The 18,224-nt window shown below is 44.4% G+C and overlaps 1 protein-coding gene across 2 annotated transcripts; it reads left to right on the top strand.

Annotated features, from left to right (window-relative positions):
- The first annotated feature begins 100 nt into the window (after positions 1–100).
- On the top strand, positions 101–17,562 carry LOC117506989 (proliferation-associated protein 2G4-like). 2 transcript variants are annotated; one of them, XM_034166658.1, is made up of 14 exons: positions 101–283; positions 2,623–2,751; positions 2,951–3,056; positions 5,172–5,241; positions 5,349–5,441; positions 6,708–6,771; positions 6,933–7,011; positions 9,694–9,744; positions 15,175–15,253; positions 15,379–15,512; positions 16,715–16,809; positions 16,895–17,022; positions 17,132–17,191; positions 17,319–17,562. In XM_034166658.1, exons 1-14 carry the CDS (start codon positions 202–204, stop codon positions 17,379–17,381), a joined length of 1,233 nt encoding a protein of 410 aa, XP_034022549.1. In that variant the 5' UTR covers positions 101–201; the 3' UTR covers positions 17,382–17,562. The 2 variants fall into 2 exon arrangements, with proteins under 2 accessions (XP_034022549.1, XP_034022550.1); XM_034166659.1 differs by lacking the exon at positions 9,694–9,744 and having other exon boundaries at positions 102–283.
- The last annotated feature ends 662 nt before the right edge of the window (positions 17,563–18,224 follow it).

Below are 18,224 nucleotides of genomic sequence, written 5' to 3'. Positions count from 1 at the left end.
GAAAGAAAATACGTCTACATTTTTTATTTTTATTTTATTTATTTTTTTACAAATTTTTACAGATTTGGACTCGCGTCACATTTTGGCGGGTTGGACGTCTTTACGTCACGGTGCAGTGGGCGGGGCTTTGAGAGCGGCAGCAGGGAGTCCTGTACAGTCTGTTCGGTGCCCGCGAACGACTTATTAAACTTCACTGCCAAGATGTCTGACGAGGAGCAGGAGCAGACCATCGCGGAGGATCTGGTGGTCACCAAGTACAAAATGGGAGGCGACATCGCCAACCGTAAGTAAAACGGAACGAGTGTTTTTAGGTGCGCGTGGGGCCGCCGGTTGGTCGGCCTGTCCTGCTGCCGTGTCCGGCTAAAAAATGTTCCGCCATGTGGTTTCCAGGCGACACGCACACACGCTGCTGGAGCTGGTAAGCAGGTGCCACCGGCGTCCACTTAGTCTGACTTCTGCCTAGATATTTTATTTAACTACCATGGAGTGCTAACCAAACCGGCTAGCTGTCTGTCGTCAGTCACTGACCCAAAACATGTCAAGTAAACGACAGCGCGAGCGCGCTGAGAGATAAACACACAACAGACAGTCCCAGTGGGATCTTCATGTGTCAGAGCCACCAGACTGAAGTCAACCAGAATGCTCACTTTTCTGCAGGGTCAAGCACAGCATGAGGCTTGTATTTTGGTCCATGTGGTTTATTTTTAAGTTAGAGGGCACTTTCAGAGTGCACAGCTCTGCCATCAGTTCTCTGTTTTTGTCCATAACTGAGTAGAAGTGCTGCGTTGTTTCGGGTCAGGATTGGGAGCAGGCGGTGATTCTGCACGTCCCTGCATCCACCACAAAGTAACCGCTTTGTGTTCTTGATGGTAACAACTCAGGCAGACATCCAGCCCATCACCGCCTCTTGAACATAACCATCTATCTGCTGCAGCCAGATGAAACGTGGGCATCCTCTTAGCCTTCTCTAGTTACTAGGGTCTTCAACACTAAGTGACCTGTGTGCTGGATCATGCCCAGAGAATCGTGCCACGTGTCCATAATGCCATAGCTGATGTTCCCTCACAGTGACAGTAATACACCTTACCAGAATCTCCTGAAGTAACCCTTCATTTGGTACAGTCATTTTAACACTACCCAAGGATCCTCTGAAGGGAGCGAGTACCGAAGACATCAGGTTGTCACCATAGGCCTGAAATACTGCAGCTGTGTTTTGTGTGTACGGTGGATGCATTGAATGTTGATTTTCATGGTGATCGTGTTTACAGTTTCACAACTTGCACATCGTGTGCATGAGGGAAGACTCCCGGACTTTTGTTTTGTGTCACAGCTGCCCTCTAGAGAATAGAGCCAGTGCATCTTTTTTGAGCAGTACACATGGAAAAGAGAAAAATGACCTTTAGCTTTGGCTTTCCTCACTCTTCTCCTTCTTGCAGAGTCACTCAGTTTTGAGAACTGTCTACTCCATGCAGATTTACCATAGAGTGCCATATTGTTTGTTTTTCTTTGTAATTGATGTAAATAAAGTCCGAAACACATTCAGTGGCAGCTTTACCATCAGAGAGCCTCGTCCACAACTACCACAAAAGACTCCAAGCTGTCATTGCTGTTAAAGGGGGCAATACACAGTATTAAGAACGGGGTTATGTAAACTTTTGATCAGGTTCATTTGGGTAGTTTGTGTTGTCATTATGATTTAAAAAGAAGAAACACAGTTGTTTGACAATAAATGGCTTCACCCAACCACTAACCATGAGTGGAAAAAAGTTTTTGTGTTGTCATTCATATTCTCTTAAAAATGGCCAAAAAAGCAAAAATTCTGCCAGGGTATGTAAACTTTTGAGCACAACTGTATATTGCATGGATGGATAAAATGACTAATGAATAAAAAAAAATCCCCATGCAAAACAAAGGTTGTAGTGAGTTACAGAACTTTGGATAGACCCACGCACACTGAAGGCATCTTCACAGGTAAGATGTGGAAGTAAAGTGAAAACTTATTTTTTGCTTTTTATGATGTTTTGGGCTCGCAAAATTAATTTTAAGCAGGACGTTTGATCAAGTTTCCAAACATTAATTTAGGGTGGATGTTTAACCAAGTTTCAGTAAGCGGTTGGGTGGGGGGGTTCCAACGTGCAGATATGGTACATATGTTGATTACCATTGATGGTAATTGATGGTGATATTGATTACCATTGAAATCTCACAAACCATACAGAGAGACGGGGCACACCAGAACCATGAAGTCTTGGCCCTTCAGTATCCTGTGAAGGTACAGGCAGATCCAGTGATTTCATGACTATAAACTCTTCCCAGGCATCTGTAGATCTCAAAGGTTGAGAACCCAGAGACATGAATGTCACTGCTGAGATTAATGAACATCTACAAGTTCAGCCTGTTCACCACGTACAGATACGTTTCTGATGGCTGAGTCCAGGGAGTCGTTGAAAGTCTTGAGCTTAGTCTTGATCCAGGACAATCACAAACCCAGATACTCCAACTCCTCGCTCAGCTTCTCAAGTGTGGCATCAGTTACAGTATCTCTTCTCTTGACTCCCTTTTGGCTCTGCACCATTTTGCCTCCAGTGACTCCTTTCCTCTGTGTCTCACTGTGTCACTCAGAGACTCTTCGTCAGGTGGTGGAAGCAGCCAAGCCCGGGGTGTCAGTGCTCAGCCTATGTGAGAAGGGCGACTCTTACATAATGGCAGAGACAGGAAAGGTCTTCAAGAGGGAAAAGGAAATGAAGAAAGGTGAGTGGTGTGACCTGTCAGAAACTGTGTGGATGCAGGCATGGATGATGTGTACTGCATGTGAGCCCACACACATTTGATTAGCAGTGCTATCAGTATGTAGGTGATCCAGGTTTAAGTCTGTGATTCATACATGATGTTTAAAACTGTGACTACCTCATAATCACAGTCGTGTTTGTTCTCTTTTTCCCTCTTCTAGGCGTTGCCTTTCCCACCAGCGTTTCAGTCAATAACTGTGTTTGCCATTTCTCTCCCCTGAAGAGTGAGCCTGACTACACACTTAAAGATGGGGATCTGGTCAAAATGTAGGCACCAGTTATAAATAATCTTACCCCTCTTTCCCTGATGTGTCGTGAGTCTCCCACTGTGGTGTTCTCCCTCCTCTCTTTGGTGTTCTTTGGTGAGTGTTTTCTCTTTGTTGTTGACTGTCAGATTCAAGAGTCAGGTTTCATCTCTCTGTTCCATGACACGTAAGGCTGGACTTTTTCTAACAGTGATTTTTGGTGAAATTTTCAAGTGATATATTTGCTTTTAGTCTTGATGGAAACATTTTGCCAAATTCCAATGTGACACTTTTCTCTGCAGCATTTTGGCATAAAAATATTTAGATAACAATATTCAGTTTAGTTGCTATATTGCAATTTATGTCTGTTTACTCTTCTTTTTCTGCAGTTTTTGTGTTATATACACAAGATTTGGACTCACAATTCACACACTCATCTCATTTATTATTATGTAAGATATGTTTGTCCCATATAAAAACTACACTAATATGTGTATTTTTTCTTTCAACCAATTTGATCCGAGCAGAATCACTGTTTTAATGTTTCCTTTTTTGAGTTCCACCTTGAAAGTTATCATTACTGAACCAGATAGAACCAAATACCTGTAAAGCCTTGTAACAAAACCAGGGTTTTCTGTGGTGTTTAAAAACTAAACCACTGTAGCTAATTGGTGGAAATTTCTGTTAGCCACATAAAAAGTTGTTTAGCCACACACTGGTTCAAAAGATTTGTTTTATTTATTTAAATATTTGCCACCGTTTCAATTCTCCGACACACTCTGCTCACCACATCATGCATTCATTTGCTATAAGAAACATGGTGAGAGCTAGGATGATCCCTGTATAACAATACATCTTTTGGACATTATAAAAGTGTCATGTGATATATATTCCCTATATTTTACTCTACATTCTTGCTAACTCCGTTAACGGCGGAGTTAGCAAGACTGTTATGTGCCCAGCTTTTGCTGGGCACATTGTTAAGCCCCTTTCACATTGGTGCAAACGTGGAGCTGTATTGTGGCGTTCCATCTACACTGAGTTGAGCAGCTCTGCGCCAAGTTTTTGCTCCTTACGCAGCAGTATGTTGAGGGCTACGCGCGTAGGATGGAAGAAATTAAACGTTTAATTTTTTTGGAGTAGAGTACTGGACACAGAAAATACGCAGTTTTAAGCAGGTCTGCGCAACACGCCATTACTGCATGCAAGTCTGCAACACGGCGTTCCTGTGTACATCCAAAAACTGAGTGTGTGCATCCAGAGTGAATCAGCTGGAGGGCATGATCACGCAGGTGCAGTGCCTCTGTGTGCTCAGAACAGCTAATCTAACTGACGGACGTGTGTGTGCTCAGAACAGGTAATCGAACCTCAACTCCTTAATCCAGAAACAGCAGGTCGGTTGGTCGCTCACTCTGTTTCTCTCGCTCTGTCTCTCTGTTGCTCTCTCCCTCTGTCGCTCTCTCTCTCTTTCTTTCAGGTTTGATCACACCTGAATAAGTGCTGTGTCTCTTTAAAGGCGCGGTCATTGAATGTCGGTGCGCTCATCAGACCCCCTGATCGATCAGGTCTGATCAAACCTGAATAAGCACTGTGACTCTTTAAAATAAAAGTGCTACATTTGCACCAGTCTGAAAGGTGCTTAAGCCTAACCTGAGCTAAGTAACTATTTCCAACATCACTTCTCTTTACATGTTAGCTTGGCTATCAGACATTGATGAAGTTGATGTTTAAGATGAATATTTATAGGGTACATAACACAATATTTACCTCCTTTGGATTCATACAGGAAGACCACATCATGTTTTACTTTAATCGTCTACTGCTACACAAAGTTATTGCAATCAGAAAATGCCGCACTACTGTATGTAATGAAAGAACACAATGGGAACATTAAATGGTTACGATTATTTTAAGTATACATTTCTGTTCCTGAGCATAGAAAATACAAAGTTTCGACTTTGATTTTTGTTCATTGAACTGGTTCTAGGCCTAGCCTGTTTCCCAAAATGCAAAATGGATGAATATTTGGACTTTGTGAGGTGATTTGGGTGATTTGTTTACACAGTGTCATTAATAATGCTGACTGCACAGTGAATTAATTTGTGTTATGTTGACCTCTTACTCTCATGTCCTGCAGAGATCTTGGGGTTCATGTTGATGGCTTTATTGCCAATGTTGCACACAGCTTTGTGGTGGGAGCCACTAAGGTCAGAGCTTTGATAAATAGGCATTATTAATTAGTCATCATGTTGTGTTCTTTGTCTTTGCACACTTTGGCATTGTCTTTGTGTGTTGTTTTTTTTCTGCTCTCTAGGAGAACCCTGTCACGGGCCGGAAAGCTGATGTGATCAAAGCTGCCCACCTGTGTGCAGAAGCAGCTCTTCGTCTTGTTAAACCTGGTAACCAGGTATTTCTACAAATGACCACCTCATTGTTTCACTAACAGTTGTCATTACCTCTGTCAACGACATTGGGAGGCGGTTATATTTTCACCCATTTGTCTGTTTATGAACAGCCTGTAACCCACATTTTTTCATATATCATTTTGAAATTTTTGCAGTGGATTCATATCCTGATAGGCAAGAACAGCTGATGAATGAAGAAAATGAAAGCAGGGGAAGGTTGGATGATGTAGAGAGAATAAATCAGGAAGTACAAAGGATTAGTAAGGATGAAGTGAAGGCAGCTATGAAGAGTGGAAAAGCAGTTGGTCCAGATGACATCCCAGTGGAGACATGGGAATGTTTTGGAGCGATGGCAGTGGAGTTTCTAATAAAATCTTTGAAAGTGAGAGGATGCCTGAGGAGTGGAGAAGTGTGCTGGCTCTAATTTTTAAGAACAAGTGTGATGTCTAGAGCTCCAGTAACTACAGAGGTAGTATTAAGTTGATCAGCCCCAGCATGAAGTTCAGTTATGGGAAAGAAACTAGGCTTAGAAAACTGATGATCTGTGCAGCAAGATGGTTTCATGCATGAGAGTATATGGACTGAGAAAGTTAACTATGTTTGCCCTTTGTACATTTTTATTCCCTCATTATGAAATTGGGGGGGGGGGGGGGGGGGTTATAGTGATCAGTGTGTCTAGCGCAATATTTCAACCACCAGTTGACCAATTTCACTCATATTTAGCATAAGGGTGTACTTGGGTGATTGGCCAACACCAGTCAATTCTGGTGAACGTAGGGGCAGTTTCAAGGTCACGGCAAGATACTGAAGATGTTGTCATTGCCACCGTTCTTAGAGCGTTATCTCAAGAACCAGTTGACCAATTTCATTCATATTTAGCATAAGTGTGTACGTGGGTGACCCCCCCCCGGACACTTTGTATTACTGCTTTGTGGGGACCGGGGAGATGTGTCATTTCCTGATGACTCTTGAGTTAGACATGACATATCTTGCGCAAGTAAAATAATATATTAGTTACATTATGGTGGCTGGACAGACCCCGTTTAGCAGGTTCTGTGAGCACCTTGGATGAAGTGTATGCTGGCACGTATATAATGTAAGTCGGTAGGTTTTAAGGGATGTTCAGACTTTTCTGAAGAGTTTGTGAAACCTGGTCTGTTTTAGAATTATTGACTGGGGTTTGATTACAACCACAAATTACTGTTTTTAGATTACATTTTATTTCAAAAGCAAAACTATAGTTTGAGTGCTTTGTGTCTGTCTTTCAGAATACTCAAATAACAGAGGCTTGGAACAAGATCACCCAGTCTTTAAAATGCATGCCTATAGAGGGTGAGTGCACGTCATCTGTGTGTCAGTCTGCTGTGGTGTGGAAAAGTCACTATGGGCAATGACAAGTGTTCAGTGTTATTAAATTTTCCTGCTGCTCATTTTTAAATCTCTTGGAACATGTGCATGTTGATTTTATGTCTGTGTGGTTCTGTGTTTTAAAGGCATGCTGTCTCATCAGCTAAAGCAGCACATCATAGCTGGTGAGAAGACCATCATTCAGAATCCATCAGACCAGCAAAGGTACATTTGATCATTGTTTTTTAGGGGTCTGAAATTATTGTTGCCACTACTTATGCTTGAAATTTTGTGCTTTACAATTGAAGTTACAGAGCTAATGCATATGAGTATCTGTTTATTCACAATTCTCCTTACTGCATTTAGTCACATCTGGGCCACTGTAGGAGACACATAATTATTATTTACTTTTTCCCAGTTGTGTTCTAACAGGTGCAGCCAGCGATTAAAAATACATCCAATAAATGTAAATCAGATTGGACAAACTAAGTAACAAATAATCAATACATACCTTGAAACACAGTTGCATCCCACTGATTTTACCTCTTAAGTGGCACACAGTAGTCACAAAGAATATTGTCCTGCACTTCTTCACGCTTCACAGGGCTTCATAAATTTACATATTTTAAAGTTCCACGTGACTATCATTAAACATCTGATTGTCATCATCTTGTTTGTGTCTTTTGATTCTTTAATTTATCCAGCCACAGTCAATAAGCTGGTAAACATAGACGAGTGTAACAGCTTGTACTGTTTACTGCTTCAGAGTCCCGTGTCCACACCGCAGCTGTCCCGTTGAGATCTGTAACGTGGCGTTGCTTCCTCGCCGAGCCTTTGTGGTCTCTTGGCGCTCTTGCAAAATTGGATAAACATGTGACTCTCTCATAGGTGCATGTTTTGTTTGGTTGGTTTGTTTGTTTTAAGTGGACATCAAGCATCGTGAAAAATGTGCCTGGAAATTTGACTGATTGTGGGGGAGAAAAAAATCTGATGTTGACAAAGCAATGCATTCTGGGCCATTTTTTTCCTCTCCTACAGTGAGGAAAATACGTATTTGAACACCCTGCAATTTTGCAAGTTCTCCCACTTAGAAATCATGGAGGGGTCTGAAATTTTCATCTTAGGTGCATGTCCACTGTTAGAGACATAATCTAAAAACAAAAAAATCCGGAAATTACAATGTATGATTTTTTTTTATTTTTTTTTATAATTTATTTGTATGTTACTGCTGCAAATAAGTATTTGAACACCGTGAAAATCAATGTTAATATGTGGTACAGTAGCCTTTGTTTGCAATTACAGAGGTCAAATGTTTCCTGTAGTTTTCACCAGGTTTGCACACACTGCAGCAGGGATTCTGACCCATTCCTCCACACAGATCTTCTCTAGATCAGCCAGGTTACTGGGCTGTCGCTGAGAAACATGGAGTTTGAGCTCCCTCCAAAGATTTTCTATTGGGTTTAGGTCTGGAGACTGGCTAGGCCACTTCGGAACCTTGATATGCTTCTTATGGAGCCACTCCTTGGTTATCCTGGTTGTGTGCTTCGGGTCATTGTCATGTTGGAAGACCCATCCACGACCCATCTTCAATGCTGTAAGTGAGGGAAGGAGGTTGTTCCCCAAAATCTCGCAATACATGGCCCCAGTCATCCTCTCCTTAATACAGTGCAGTCATCCTGTCCCATGTGCAGAAAAACACCCCCAAAGCATGATGCTTCCACCCCCATGCTTCACAGTAGGGACGGTGTTTTTGGGATGGTACTCAGCATTCGTCTTCCTCCAAACATGGCGAGTGGAATTAAGACCAGAAAGTTCTATTTTGGTCTCATCTGACCACATAACTTTCTCCCATGACTCCTCTGGATCATCCAAATGGTCATGGGCAAACTTAAGACGGGCCTGGACATGTGTTGATTTAAGCAGGGGAACCTTCCGTGCCATGCATGATTTTAACCCATGACGTCTTAGTGTATTACCCACAGTAACCTTGGAAACAATGGTGCCAGCTCTCTTCAGGTCATTGACCAGCTCCTCCCGTGCAGTTCTGGGCTGATTCCTCACCTTTCTTAGGATCATTGATACGCCACAAGGTGGGATTTTGCATGGAACCCCAGTCCAAGGGAGATTGACAGTCATGTTTAGCTTCTTCCATTTTCTAATAATTGCTTGAACAGTTGATCTTTTTTCACCAAGCTGCTTGGCAATTGCCCCGTATCCCTTTCTAGCCTTGCGGAGGTCTACAATTTTGTCTCTGGTGTCTTTGGACAGCTTTTTGGTCTTAGCCATGTTAGTAGTTGGAGTCTTACTGATTGTGTGGGGTGGACAGGTGTCTTTATGCAGCTAACGACCTCAAATAGGTCCTTCTAATTTGGAATAATAAGTGGAGTGGAGGTCGACTTTTTAGAGGTGGACTAACAGGTCTTTGAGGGCCAGAATGTTTGCTGATTGGCAGGTGTTGAAATACTTATTTGCAGCAGTAACATGCAAATAAATTATTAAAAATCATACATTGTGATTTCTGGATTTTTTTTTTTTTTTTTTTTTTTAAGATTATGTCTCTCACAGTGGACGTGCACCTAAGATGAAAATTTCAGACCTCTCCATGATTTCTAAGTGGGAGAACTTGCAAAATCGCAGGGTGTTCAAATACTTATTTTCCTCACCGTATATGCAGTAGGGAATATTTACAGTATAGTGAGGGTAGAAATGTAATGGTTACCTGTAGTGTTGGGAATCGGACCTGTTATCCTTACTCGAGTAGTCTTGACCTTTTCGAGCCAACTTGAGAAATTGACACATAAACGACCTGACTGTCCTTGAGGTGGCATGAGTTGTCGTCATGACAGACAATGTCTGAAACCAAAAAACAAATATAATTCTATAGTCACTTGCATTTCTTACCATCAGAAGGACTGGGGCGACAGCCCAACTGGGAGGAACCCCCCCCGAACCAAGCAGGTGACTTGCTGCAAGTCGGAGATTTTCAATTTAAAAGCACTTAAAGCAGGCATTCAAAAAAAAAAAAGTAGCCAACTCAGGCGGGGGAGACACTGGGTACTGTGTTTTTTCTGGTGGCAGCTGCCTGCGGTTGAATGTGCTTTGTTATTTAGTGCTGAAGAAAGACTTAATTGGACACAGGGTGTTATGTCCTCTGTGCTGAAGGGAGACATGTCTGCACACTCCAGTGATGTCACACGTATGAGAGGAAATGAAAGTCACAAATTCAGACAATTGGGTTTCATCTTAAACAGGCGTGGTGCAGTAGTCCAACAGCACCTTTCACTTGCCACTATCGAGTGGACAAGTGGTACCGTCGAGCCCTGGGGGGGCTTTCCTCACTCATTTCCTTTGTGATCAGTTTTGACACTGGGGCTGCTCATAACGGATTGAGAATAACTGAGATTTACTGTGTCTGTCTTGAATGACCGTTTCTAGTTTGAGCATTAAGCCGTGGTCACACCGAATAATAAAGACGAGAATAATGAGCCATGTATGGATTTGTCAGAAATTTCAGTCATTATTCAAATAATGAGCCACGTATATGAACATCTCATCTTCAACCGCTTCTAGATTTGGGTCACGGGGGCAGCAGCTCCGGCAGGGGAACCCAGACTTCCCTTTCCCGTGTCACATTGACCACCTCTGACTGGGGGATCTCGAGGCATTCCCAGGCCAGTGTGGAGATATAATCTCTCCACCTAGTCCTGAGTCTTCCCCGGGGTCTCCTCCCAGATGGACGTGCCTGGAACACCTCCCTAGGGAGGCGCCCAGGAGGCATCCTTGCCAGATGCCCAACCACCTCAGCTGGCTCCTTTCAACGTGAAGGAGCAGCGACTCTACTCCGAGCTTCCCACAGATGACCGAACGTCTCCCCCTTCTCTAAGGGAGACACCAGCCACCCTCCTGAGGAAGCCCATTTAGGCCACTTGTACCCGCAATCTAGTTCTTTCGGTCATGACTCAACCCTCATGACCAGAGGTGAGAGTAGGAACAAAGATTAACCAGCAGATCGAGAGCTTTGCCTTTTGGCTCAGCTCCCTTGTCGTCACAAAAGTATGGTAAAGCAAATACCGCCCCTGCTGCACCAATTCTTCGGCCAATCTCGCGCTCCATCGTCCTCTCACTCGTGAACAAGACCCCAAGGTACTTGAACTCCTTCACTTGGGGCAAGGCCGTATTCCCTACCTGGAGTAGGCAATCCATCTGTTTCCTGCTGAGAACCATGGCCTCAGATTTAGAGGTGCTGATCCTCATCCCAGCCGCTTCACACTCGGCTGCGAACTGGTCCAGTGAATGTGGGAGGTCACTGGCCGATGAAGCCAACAGGACCACATCATCTGCAAAAAGCAGTGATGAGACCCTGAGCCCACCAAAACGGAAACCCTCCTCCCCCAGACTGCACCTTGATATCCTGTCCATGAATATCACAAACAGAGTTGGTGATGAGGCGCAGCCCTGGCGGAGGCCAGCCTCCACCGGAAACGAGTCCGACTTACTGCCAAGGACCTGAACACTGCTCTCGCATTGCAAATACAGAGGTTGGATGGCCCTGAGAAGGGACCCCCTCACTCCATACTCCTGCAGCACCTCCCAACAGTATCTCCCGGGGTATCTGATCATACGCCTTCTCCAAGTCCACAAAACACATGTAGACTGGGTGGGCATACTCCCAGGCACCCTCCAGGATCCTTGTGAGAGTAAAGAGGTGGTCGGTTGTTCCACAACCAGGACGGAACCCGCATTGTTCCTCTTCAGTCAGAGGTTCGACTATTGGCCAAACCCTCCTTTCCAGCACCCTGGAGTAGACTTTACCAGGGAGGCTGAGTAGTGTGATACCCTATAGTTGGCACACACTCTCTTGTCCCCCTTCTTAAATATGGGGACCACCACCCTACTTTGCCACTCCTTAGGGACTGTCCCAGACCGCAACGCAGTGTTGAAGAGACGTCTCATACAAGACAATCCCTCCACACCCAGAGCCTTCAGCATTTCTGGACAGATCTCATCAACCCCCAAGGCCTTGCCACTGTGGAGTTGTTTGACTACCTCAGTGACTTTGACTCAGGGAAATTGATGAAAATCCTCCATCAGCTTCCAGCTCTGCCCCTACTATAGAGGGTGCTCCGGTCTGATGCAGTTGTTCCTCAAAGTGTTCCTTCCAGCACTGGATTACATCCTCAGTTGAGGTCAACAAAGTCCCATCCTTCCTGTAGACAGCTTGGATGGTTCCCTATTTTTCCTTCCTGAGGTGCCTCGTGGTCCAGCAGAAGCACATTGGTGCCGACTGAAAGTCCTTCTCCATGTTTGCTCCGAACTCCTCCCACACCCGCTGCTTTGCCTCCCCCACAGCAGAGGCTGCTGCCCTTTGGGCCTGTCGGTACCTTGCAACTGCCTCTGGAGTCCTCAGAGATAACATGTCCCGGAAGGACTCCTTCAGTCGGAATGCTTCCCTGACCACCGGTGTCCACTACGGTGTTTGAGGGTTGCCACCCCTTGAGGCACCTAAGACTTCAGGCCACAGCTTCCCGCTGCAGCTTCAGCAATGGAAGCTTTGAATATTGCCCATTCTGGTTGATTGCCCCCAACCTCCACAGGGATGCTAGAGAAGCTCTGCCCGAGGTGTGAGTTGAAGATGTGTCGGACAGTGGGCTCCTCCAGATGTTCCCAGTTCACCCACACTATCCATTTGGGCTTACCAGCTCTGTCCAAAGTCCTCCTGCACCCTCTGATCCAACTCGCCACCAGATGCTGATCAGTTGACAGCTCTGCCCCCTCTTCACCCAAGTGTCCAGAACATGCGGCCTCAAATCAGATGATACGATCACAAAAATCGATCATCGCTCTTCTGTTGTGTGGGCCGCTGAAGAGGAGGTACTGCTGGCCCACCACCACCAGATGGCGCCCTGCTTGAAGTGCGGGCTTCAAGCAGAGGGCGTCATAGCAACCGGGAGTGAGAGCTGTTACTCGTCATCAGCATCAGTTGTCACTCATCCACATCATCACCACCACCTTAAAGGCCGGACTGCAACTCCACCTCCCCGCCGAGAAATCAACTACCAATCAGGTAATTTTCTCTGCTGACTCAAAACATTGAGTAATAATCTGAACTTCTTTGCAGCTGTTTTCCTGTGGTGTGTCCTTATCTGTGGGATTGGCGTTTGGTGTGATCAGCGACGGCTTCGCTTCACACCCCATCCAGATAAGTGGTTAGACAGGAGCTGCACGAGTGTGTGATTGGAGGTGGAGGTGCTCCCTCCTTACTGAATACAGACTGTGGGATTACTGAGTGTGCGACCTCACACTCATCAGGACTGTCTCTGTTCTCTGCCAGCAGTACCGGGTCTGACTGCTGAAGACAGCGGCCACCTGGGGCGCAGGGCTTGGCGGCTCCGGTGTTCTTCAGCTCCGTTGGCAGTGGAAGCTGTGTGGATCCGGCTCTTCTCTCGCCAGGCGTCTTCTATCGTCGAGCCTGCCCACACGTCACCTGGTGTATGATTGACAGTCACTATATTGTTATTGTCTGTACGTCGTTGTGTGGTTCACAACATTAAATTGTTACTTTTGGCTTATCCATTGTCCGTTCATTTACGCCCCCTGTTGTGGGTCCGTGTCATGACACTTTCACAACATCTTCGGCCTAGCGTACTCTGGTACCATGTACACTTACGAGCATCCTTATGTTCGAACATGGTGTTCGTTGTGGACAGTCCGTGACTAGCACAGATGTCCAATAACAAACGACCATTCAGGTTTAGATCAGGGAGGCCGTTCCTCCCAATCACACCTCTCCAGGTGTCTCTGTCATTGCCCATGAGTGCGTTGAAGTCCCCCAGCAGAACAATGAAGTCCCCCACTGGAGCCCCATACAGGACTCCATTCAGGGACTCCAAGAAGGCTGAATACTCCATAATGCTATTCGGTGCATACGCACAAACAGTTTTCCCCTCGGCCACCTGAAGAAGCAGGGAGGTGACCCTCTCATCTACTGGAGTAAACTCCAACATAGTGGCATCAGCCGGGGACCCGTGAGTCCTACCCCTGTCAACAAGAGTGGTTCCGGAGCCAAGGCTATGCGTGGAGGCGAGCCCCACCAGATCTAACTGGTATTGCTCCACCTCCCACACAAGATGCTGCTCTTTCCCCCACAGTGAGGTTACGTTCCACATCCCCAGAGCCAGCCCCTGCTGCCCAGTTCTGGTCCATCGAGGCCTTCGACTTTCACTGCCACCCATGGGACAGCACACCCGACACCAGCAGTTCCCCCTGCGGGTGGTGAGTACACAGGGTGGAGATGGAAGGTCCACGTTGCCTTTTCGGACTGTGCCCGACTGGGCTCAGTGGCAAGCCCAGCCACCAGGCGCTCGCTGACGGGCCCTACATCCAGGCCTGGCTCCAGCTGAGGGCCCTGGGCTTCCTCCGGGCCGGGTCACATTTCCTCTACCTCGTTCTGTCATGGTGTCTTGTGAACCATTCTTAGTATGGCCTCTCTCCTGAGACCAATTTGCCATGGGAGACCCTACCAGGAGCACAAAGGCTCCAGACAACACAGCTCTCAGGTTCATAGTGGCACACAAACCTCTCCACCATGATAAAGTGATGGTTCCTGGAGAGTATAGGAACATTGCGCAAACAATTAAAAAACACTGCGTGTGAGTTATTGCGTCAATGCACACAGCGCAGCTCATTCGATTTATAAAGAGATGTTAAATCTATCATCAACATACTTTTACAGCTGCTCAGAAGGAATGAACATGCAACTGTTTTACCAAGCCATTACAATATAAACAATAATTACCTTTTAAGACCATTCCAAAGACAATGTCCACCTCATGAAGAGCAGGAAAGCGAGAGAGGGGAAAAAAGTGGCTGCTGAAACAGTTCTCTGTGATTCCGGAGGCAATTAGTGGTGTTTTCAACAGGTGTTTTCTGAGAGAACATGATTAATCCACTACAAAATAATAATTTTATATGCAGCGTCCAGCGCACAAAGCAGGTGGGATTGTCACGACGAAGTGCGTGAGAGTGCGGAACCAAAATAGCCTGTCCTGTCTTCGTAGCCGCCAGGTGCTTGGATAATGGACTTCTAACAGCCTTGTTCTCACCACAAACATGCCTCTAACGTCCTCATAGTACCTCGTACACAAACTACCCCACGCTGTTTTTGTTAAATTTTAAACTTCTTGAAATTAGCCCCACACTCAGAGATGAGCCTTATTAGCCAAATATTCTGCCTTTAAGAGCCTATGTTCTCCCACGTTTGTTGAATAACTCGACTCGTACCAAAAAAAAAAAAAACAGAACATGCTACATGGCTCATTATTCATTGTTCATTATTCAGTGGGACCAGGGCTTTAGTTTTTACTGACCGCTGTTGATACTCTTTGCTAGGAAAGACCATGAGAAAGTGGAGTTTGAGGTACATGAAGTCTATGCTATAGATGTGTTGATTAGCACTGGCGAAGGGAAGGTAATGTTCTCTTTTCTTTCTTACTCATATTGTTTAAATTAGATGGTGTTGTAGCTAATCATACCAGACATATGAAAATTCATATTTGCTGTTTATTTATTCTGCAATTAAATATGTATATTTAGGCCAGGGATGGAGGTCTGAGGACCACAATTTTCAAGAGGGACCCTAGTAAGCAGTATGGCTTGAAGATGAAGACTTCACGCACATTCTTCAGTGAGGTGGAACGACGGTTTGATGCAATGCCCTTCACACTCAGGTACTGGCCTTACATGTGCTTGCTAGAAATTAGTTGTTTTGGAAAATTTACAGTGCATCATATTTGCAAATGCATGGGAATTGAAGCTTCACAAATCAGTTTTTGGTCACCCACTGAACGAAGGCCCGAAGGGGATTATATTGTGGCGACTTCCGTCTGTCCGTCCCAAAACGATGCCTGCATTCTGAAATCAGAATCTGTGAAGAAGTTTATGTCAGAAAATCAACTTCTCACACATTTAGGAGGAATTTTTGTGAAACTTGGAACAATTTCTTGTTATAGGTTGGTAATACGCATAATATCATATAGTTTGAGTTGGGCCCATTTTACCAGAGTTATGGCTCTTGATAACGAATCTAGATACTGCCAGGTTCATGAGTTGGTGCCTTCATTTTGAAATCAACTCCTCACATATTTAGGATGAATTTTGTGAAACTTGAAGTGTTATCATAATGTAGAAAGCACTTGTACCAAAGCAGCATTTGCCAGTGGGGGATATTTTGCTCTCAGAGCACTCTTGTTCACAAAAACACGTGAGTGCCATAGGGTCCGGACCATACCTCTGCCAAGTCTGAAAACATTGAGTTTTCCAGTGTTTAAAATGGTGTTTATGAATGTTCTGTCTCTACTATGTAGGAATTTTTCTCAGCACATCCAAAATAATAATAATAATAAAGGATAATTACTAGGATGCTACCAGGACACCGTGCAATGTTGCTAAGCCGTTCTGCCAAGAGGAAGCATCGGAGAGAGAGAGAGAGTGGGGTGGGGGGGAGCAAGAGCATGAGGGAGTGTTAGAGAGACAGAGACACACACACACACACAGTATGTTTCCCATGTCAGTAAAGCTCAATTGAAATTGAATTTAGAGCCAGAGACATAAAATGGTAAATGGACTGCATTTATATAGCGCTTTTCCATCTGCATCAGACGCTCAAATCGCTTTACAATAATGCTTCACATTCACCCCAATGTGAAGGTCCTGCCATAAAAGGTACTCACTACACACACACACACAACTAGGGCAGTGTTGTCCAAAGTATTCCAGGAAGGGCCAAGAGGATACAGGTTTTCCTTGCAGCTACTGACTCCAGCAGGTGATTTCACTGATTAATATCATTTTGAGCAGGTGGGATGAGTTCATCACTTCAGATGTGTTTTTTTTTTTTTTTTAAGCAACATATTTTTCTGTTTTCTGTCAGGGCTTTTGAGGATGAAGCCAAAGCCCGTCTGGGTATACTAGAATGTGCCAAACATGAATTGTTGCAACCCTTCAGTGTACTTCAGGAGAAAGAAGGCAAGTGTGCTTCTTTGAAACTTTTTTTTAGTTTTTAAACAGCTATATATTTCCTCCACATATTTTTTGGTATCTTTGTTCGCAGGAGAGTTTGTAGCTCAGTTTAAGTTCACAGTGCTGCTGATGGCCAACGGCCCCCACAGAATCACCAACGGACCTTTTGATCCCGATTTCTACAAGTCAGAGCATGAAGTCCAAGATCCAGAACTAAAAGTAAGACTGAATTCAGTGGACTTTTCTCCCTCATCATCCTCAGTGCACACAGCAGACAATTGTATGAAATCCACTTCAGTTAAAAGTAACATTCTGATTTCTCATCCAGACTTTACTACAGAGTTCTGCAAGCCGTAAATCACAGAAGAAGAAGAAAAAGAAAAAGAAGGTATGGTTTTCTTTCCCAAATTGTGTCAAACTTACAATTATTACAGTTGCTATTGATAAAAATTACAATGTCCAGTATGTTAACTGCACATACCATTGACTGTTTTTATCTTTTTCACATTATTTAGGCCACAAAAACTGCAGAAAATGCAACTGGACAAACAACAGAGGAAACTGAGGCAGCAGAATAAAGGCAGCCTTTCCATACATACAGAAACATGTAAGAACCCAAAGAAATGCAAGAGAAAACATCATAAATGACCCCAAACTGATCATTCGCAGATTAAACAAATTCATAATAATTATGTTGGAGTCAGCCGAAGATTGTGTAGTTTGTGAGCTTGACAACACTGGGCCCTTTACTTTTTTTTTTTTTTTATATATATATTTCCTAACCTGATGTAGAAAATTTATGTTTTCTACAAAATTTAACATTTTTAAGTAGCTTTGTTGTCAAATGGTAAGTGCAACTGGTGTTTGTTTGAATTTCAAATATTTACTCTGCTGCACAGCTGCATTATTTGCAGTTGCAAATGTCTTTGCATGATGACATTTCAGTAACTTTAAAGCTGAAGAATTGGTCCAAAGTATATTTTTGGTGCAAAACTAGGAATGTGGTGGGATGATGGCATCTCAATGAAGATGTGGTATCTGTAGAAACCATTATTATTATTATTATTATTATTATCCAGCCATCCATTTTCTTCCGCTTTATTCGGAGTCGGGTCGCGGGGGCAGCAGCTCAAGCAAAGCTGCCCAGACCTCCTGATCCACACACACCTCCCCCAGCTCCTCCGGGGGAACCCCAAGGCGTTCCCAAGCCAGCCGAGAGATGTAGTCCCTCCAGCGTGTCCTGGGTCTTCCCCGGGGCCTATTGTTATTATTATTATTTTATTTTATCTTTGTGGTTCAGATGGTGTATGTTCAAAGCCAAATGAAAGGATTCTCCTGGAGCTTGAATAATAGGTTCATTCTACTACATTGTTGGATGTTATTTCCCTTTGACAGCAAAGTCAGTTGGAAAGGTTCTGAAG

This window comes from Thalassophryne amazonica, chromosome 3 (genome assembly GCF_902500255.1).
Source record: "Thalassophryne amazonica chromosome 3, fThaAma1.1, whole genome shotgun sequence".
Classification (NCBI taxonomy): Eukaryota; Metazoa; Chordata; class Actinopteri; order Batrachoidiformes; family Batrachoididae; genus Thalassophryne; species Thalassophryne amazonica.
The sequence above is the reverse complement of the archived record's forward strand: the minus strand, read 5'-3'. Positions and strand labels throughout refer to the sequence as shown.

Coding starts and splice junctions, on each gene's coding strand:
- LOC117506989 (XM_034166658.1), top strand. CDS start 202: ATGTCTGACGAGGAGCAGGAGCAGACCATCGCGGAGGATCTGGTGGTC. Junction 3,057..5,171: donor GATGGGGATCTGGTCAAAAT/GTAGGCACCAGT, acceptor CATGTCCTGCAG/AGATCTTGGGGTTCATGTTG. Junction 5,242..5,348: donor TTGTGGTGGGAGCCACTAAG/GTCAGAGCTTTG, acceptor TCTGCTCTCTAG/GAGAACCCTGTCACGGGCCG.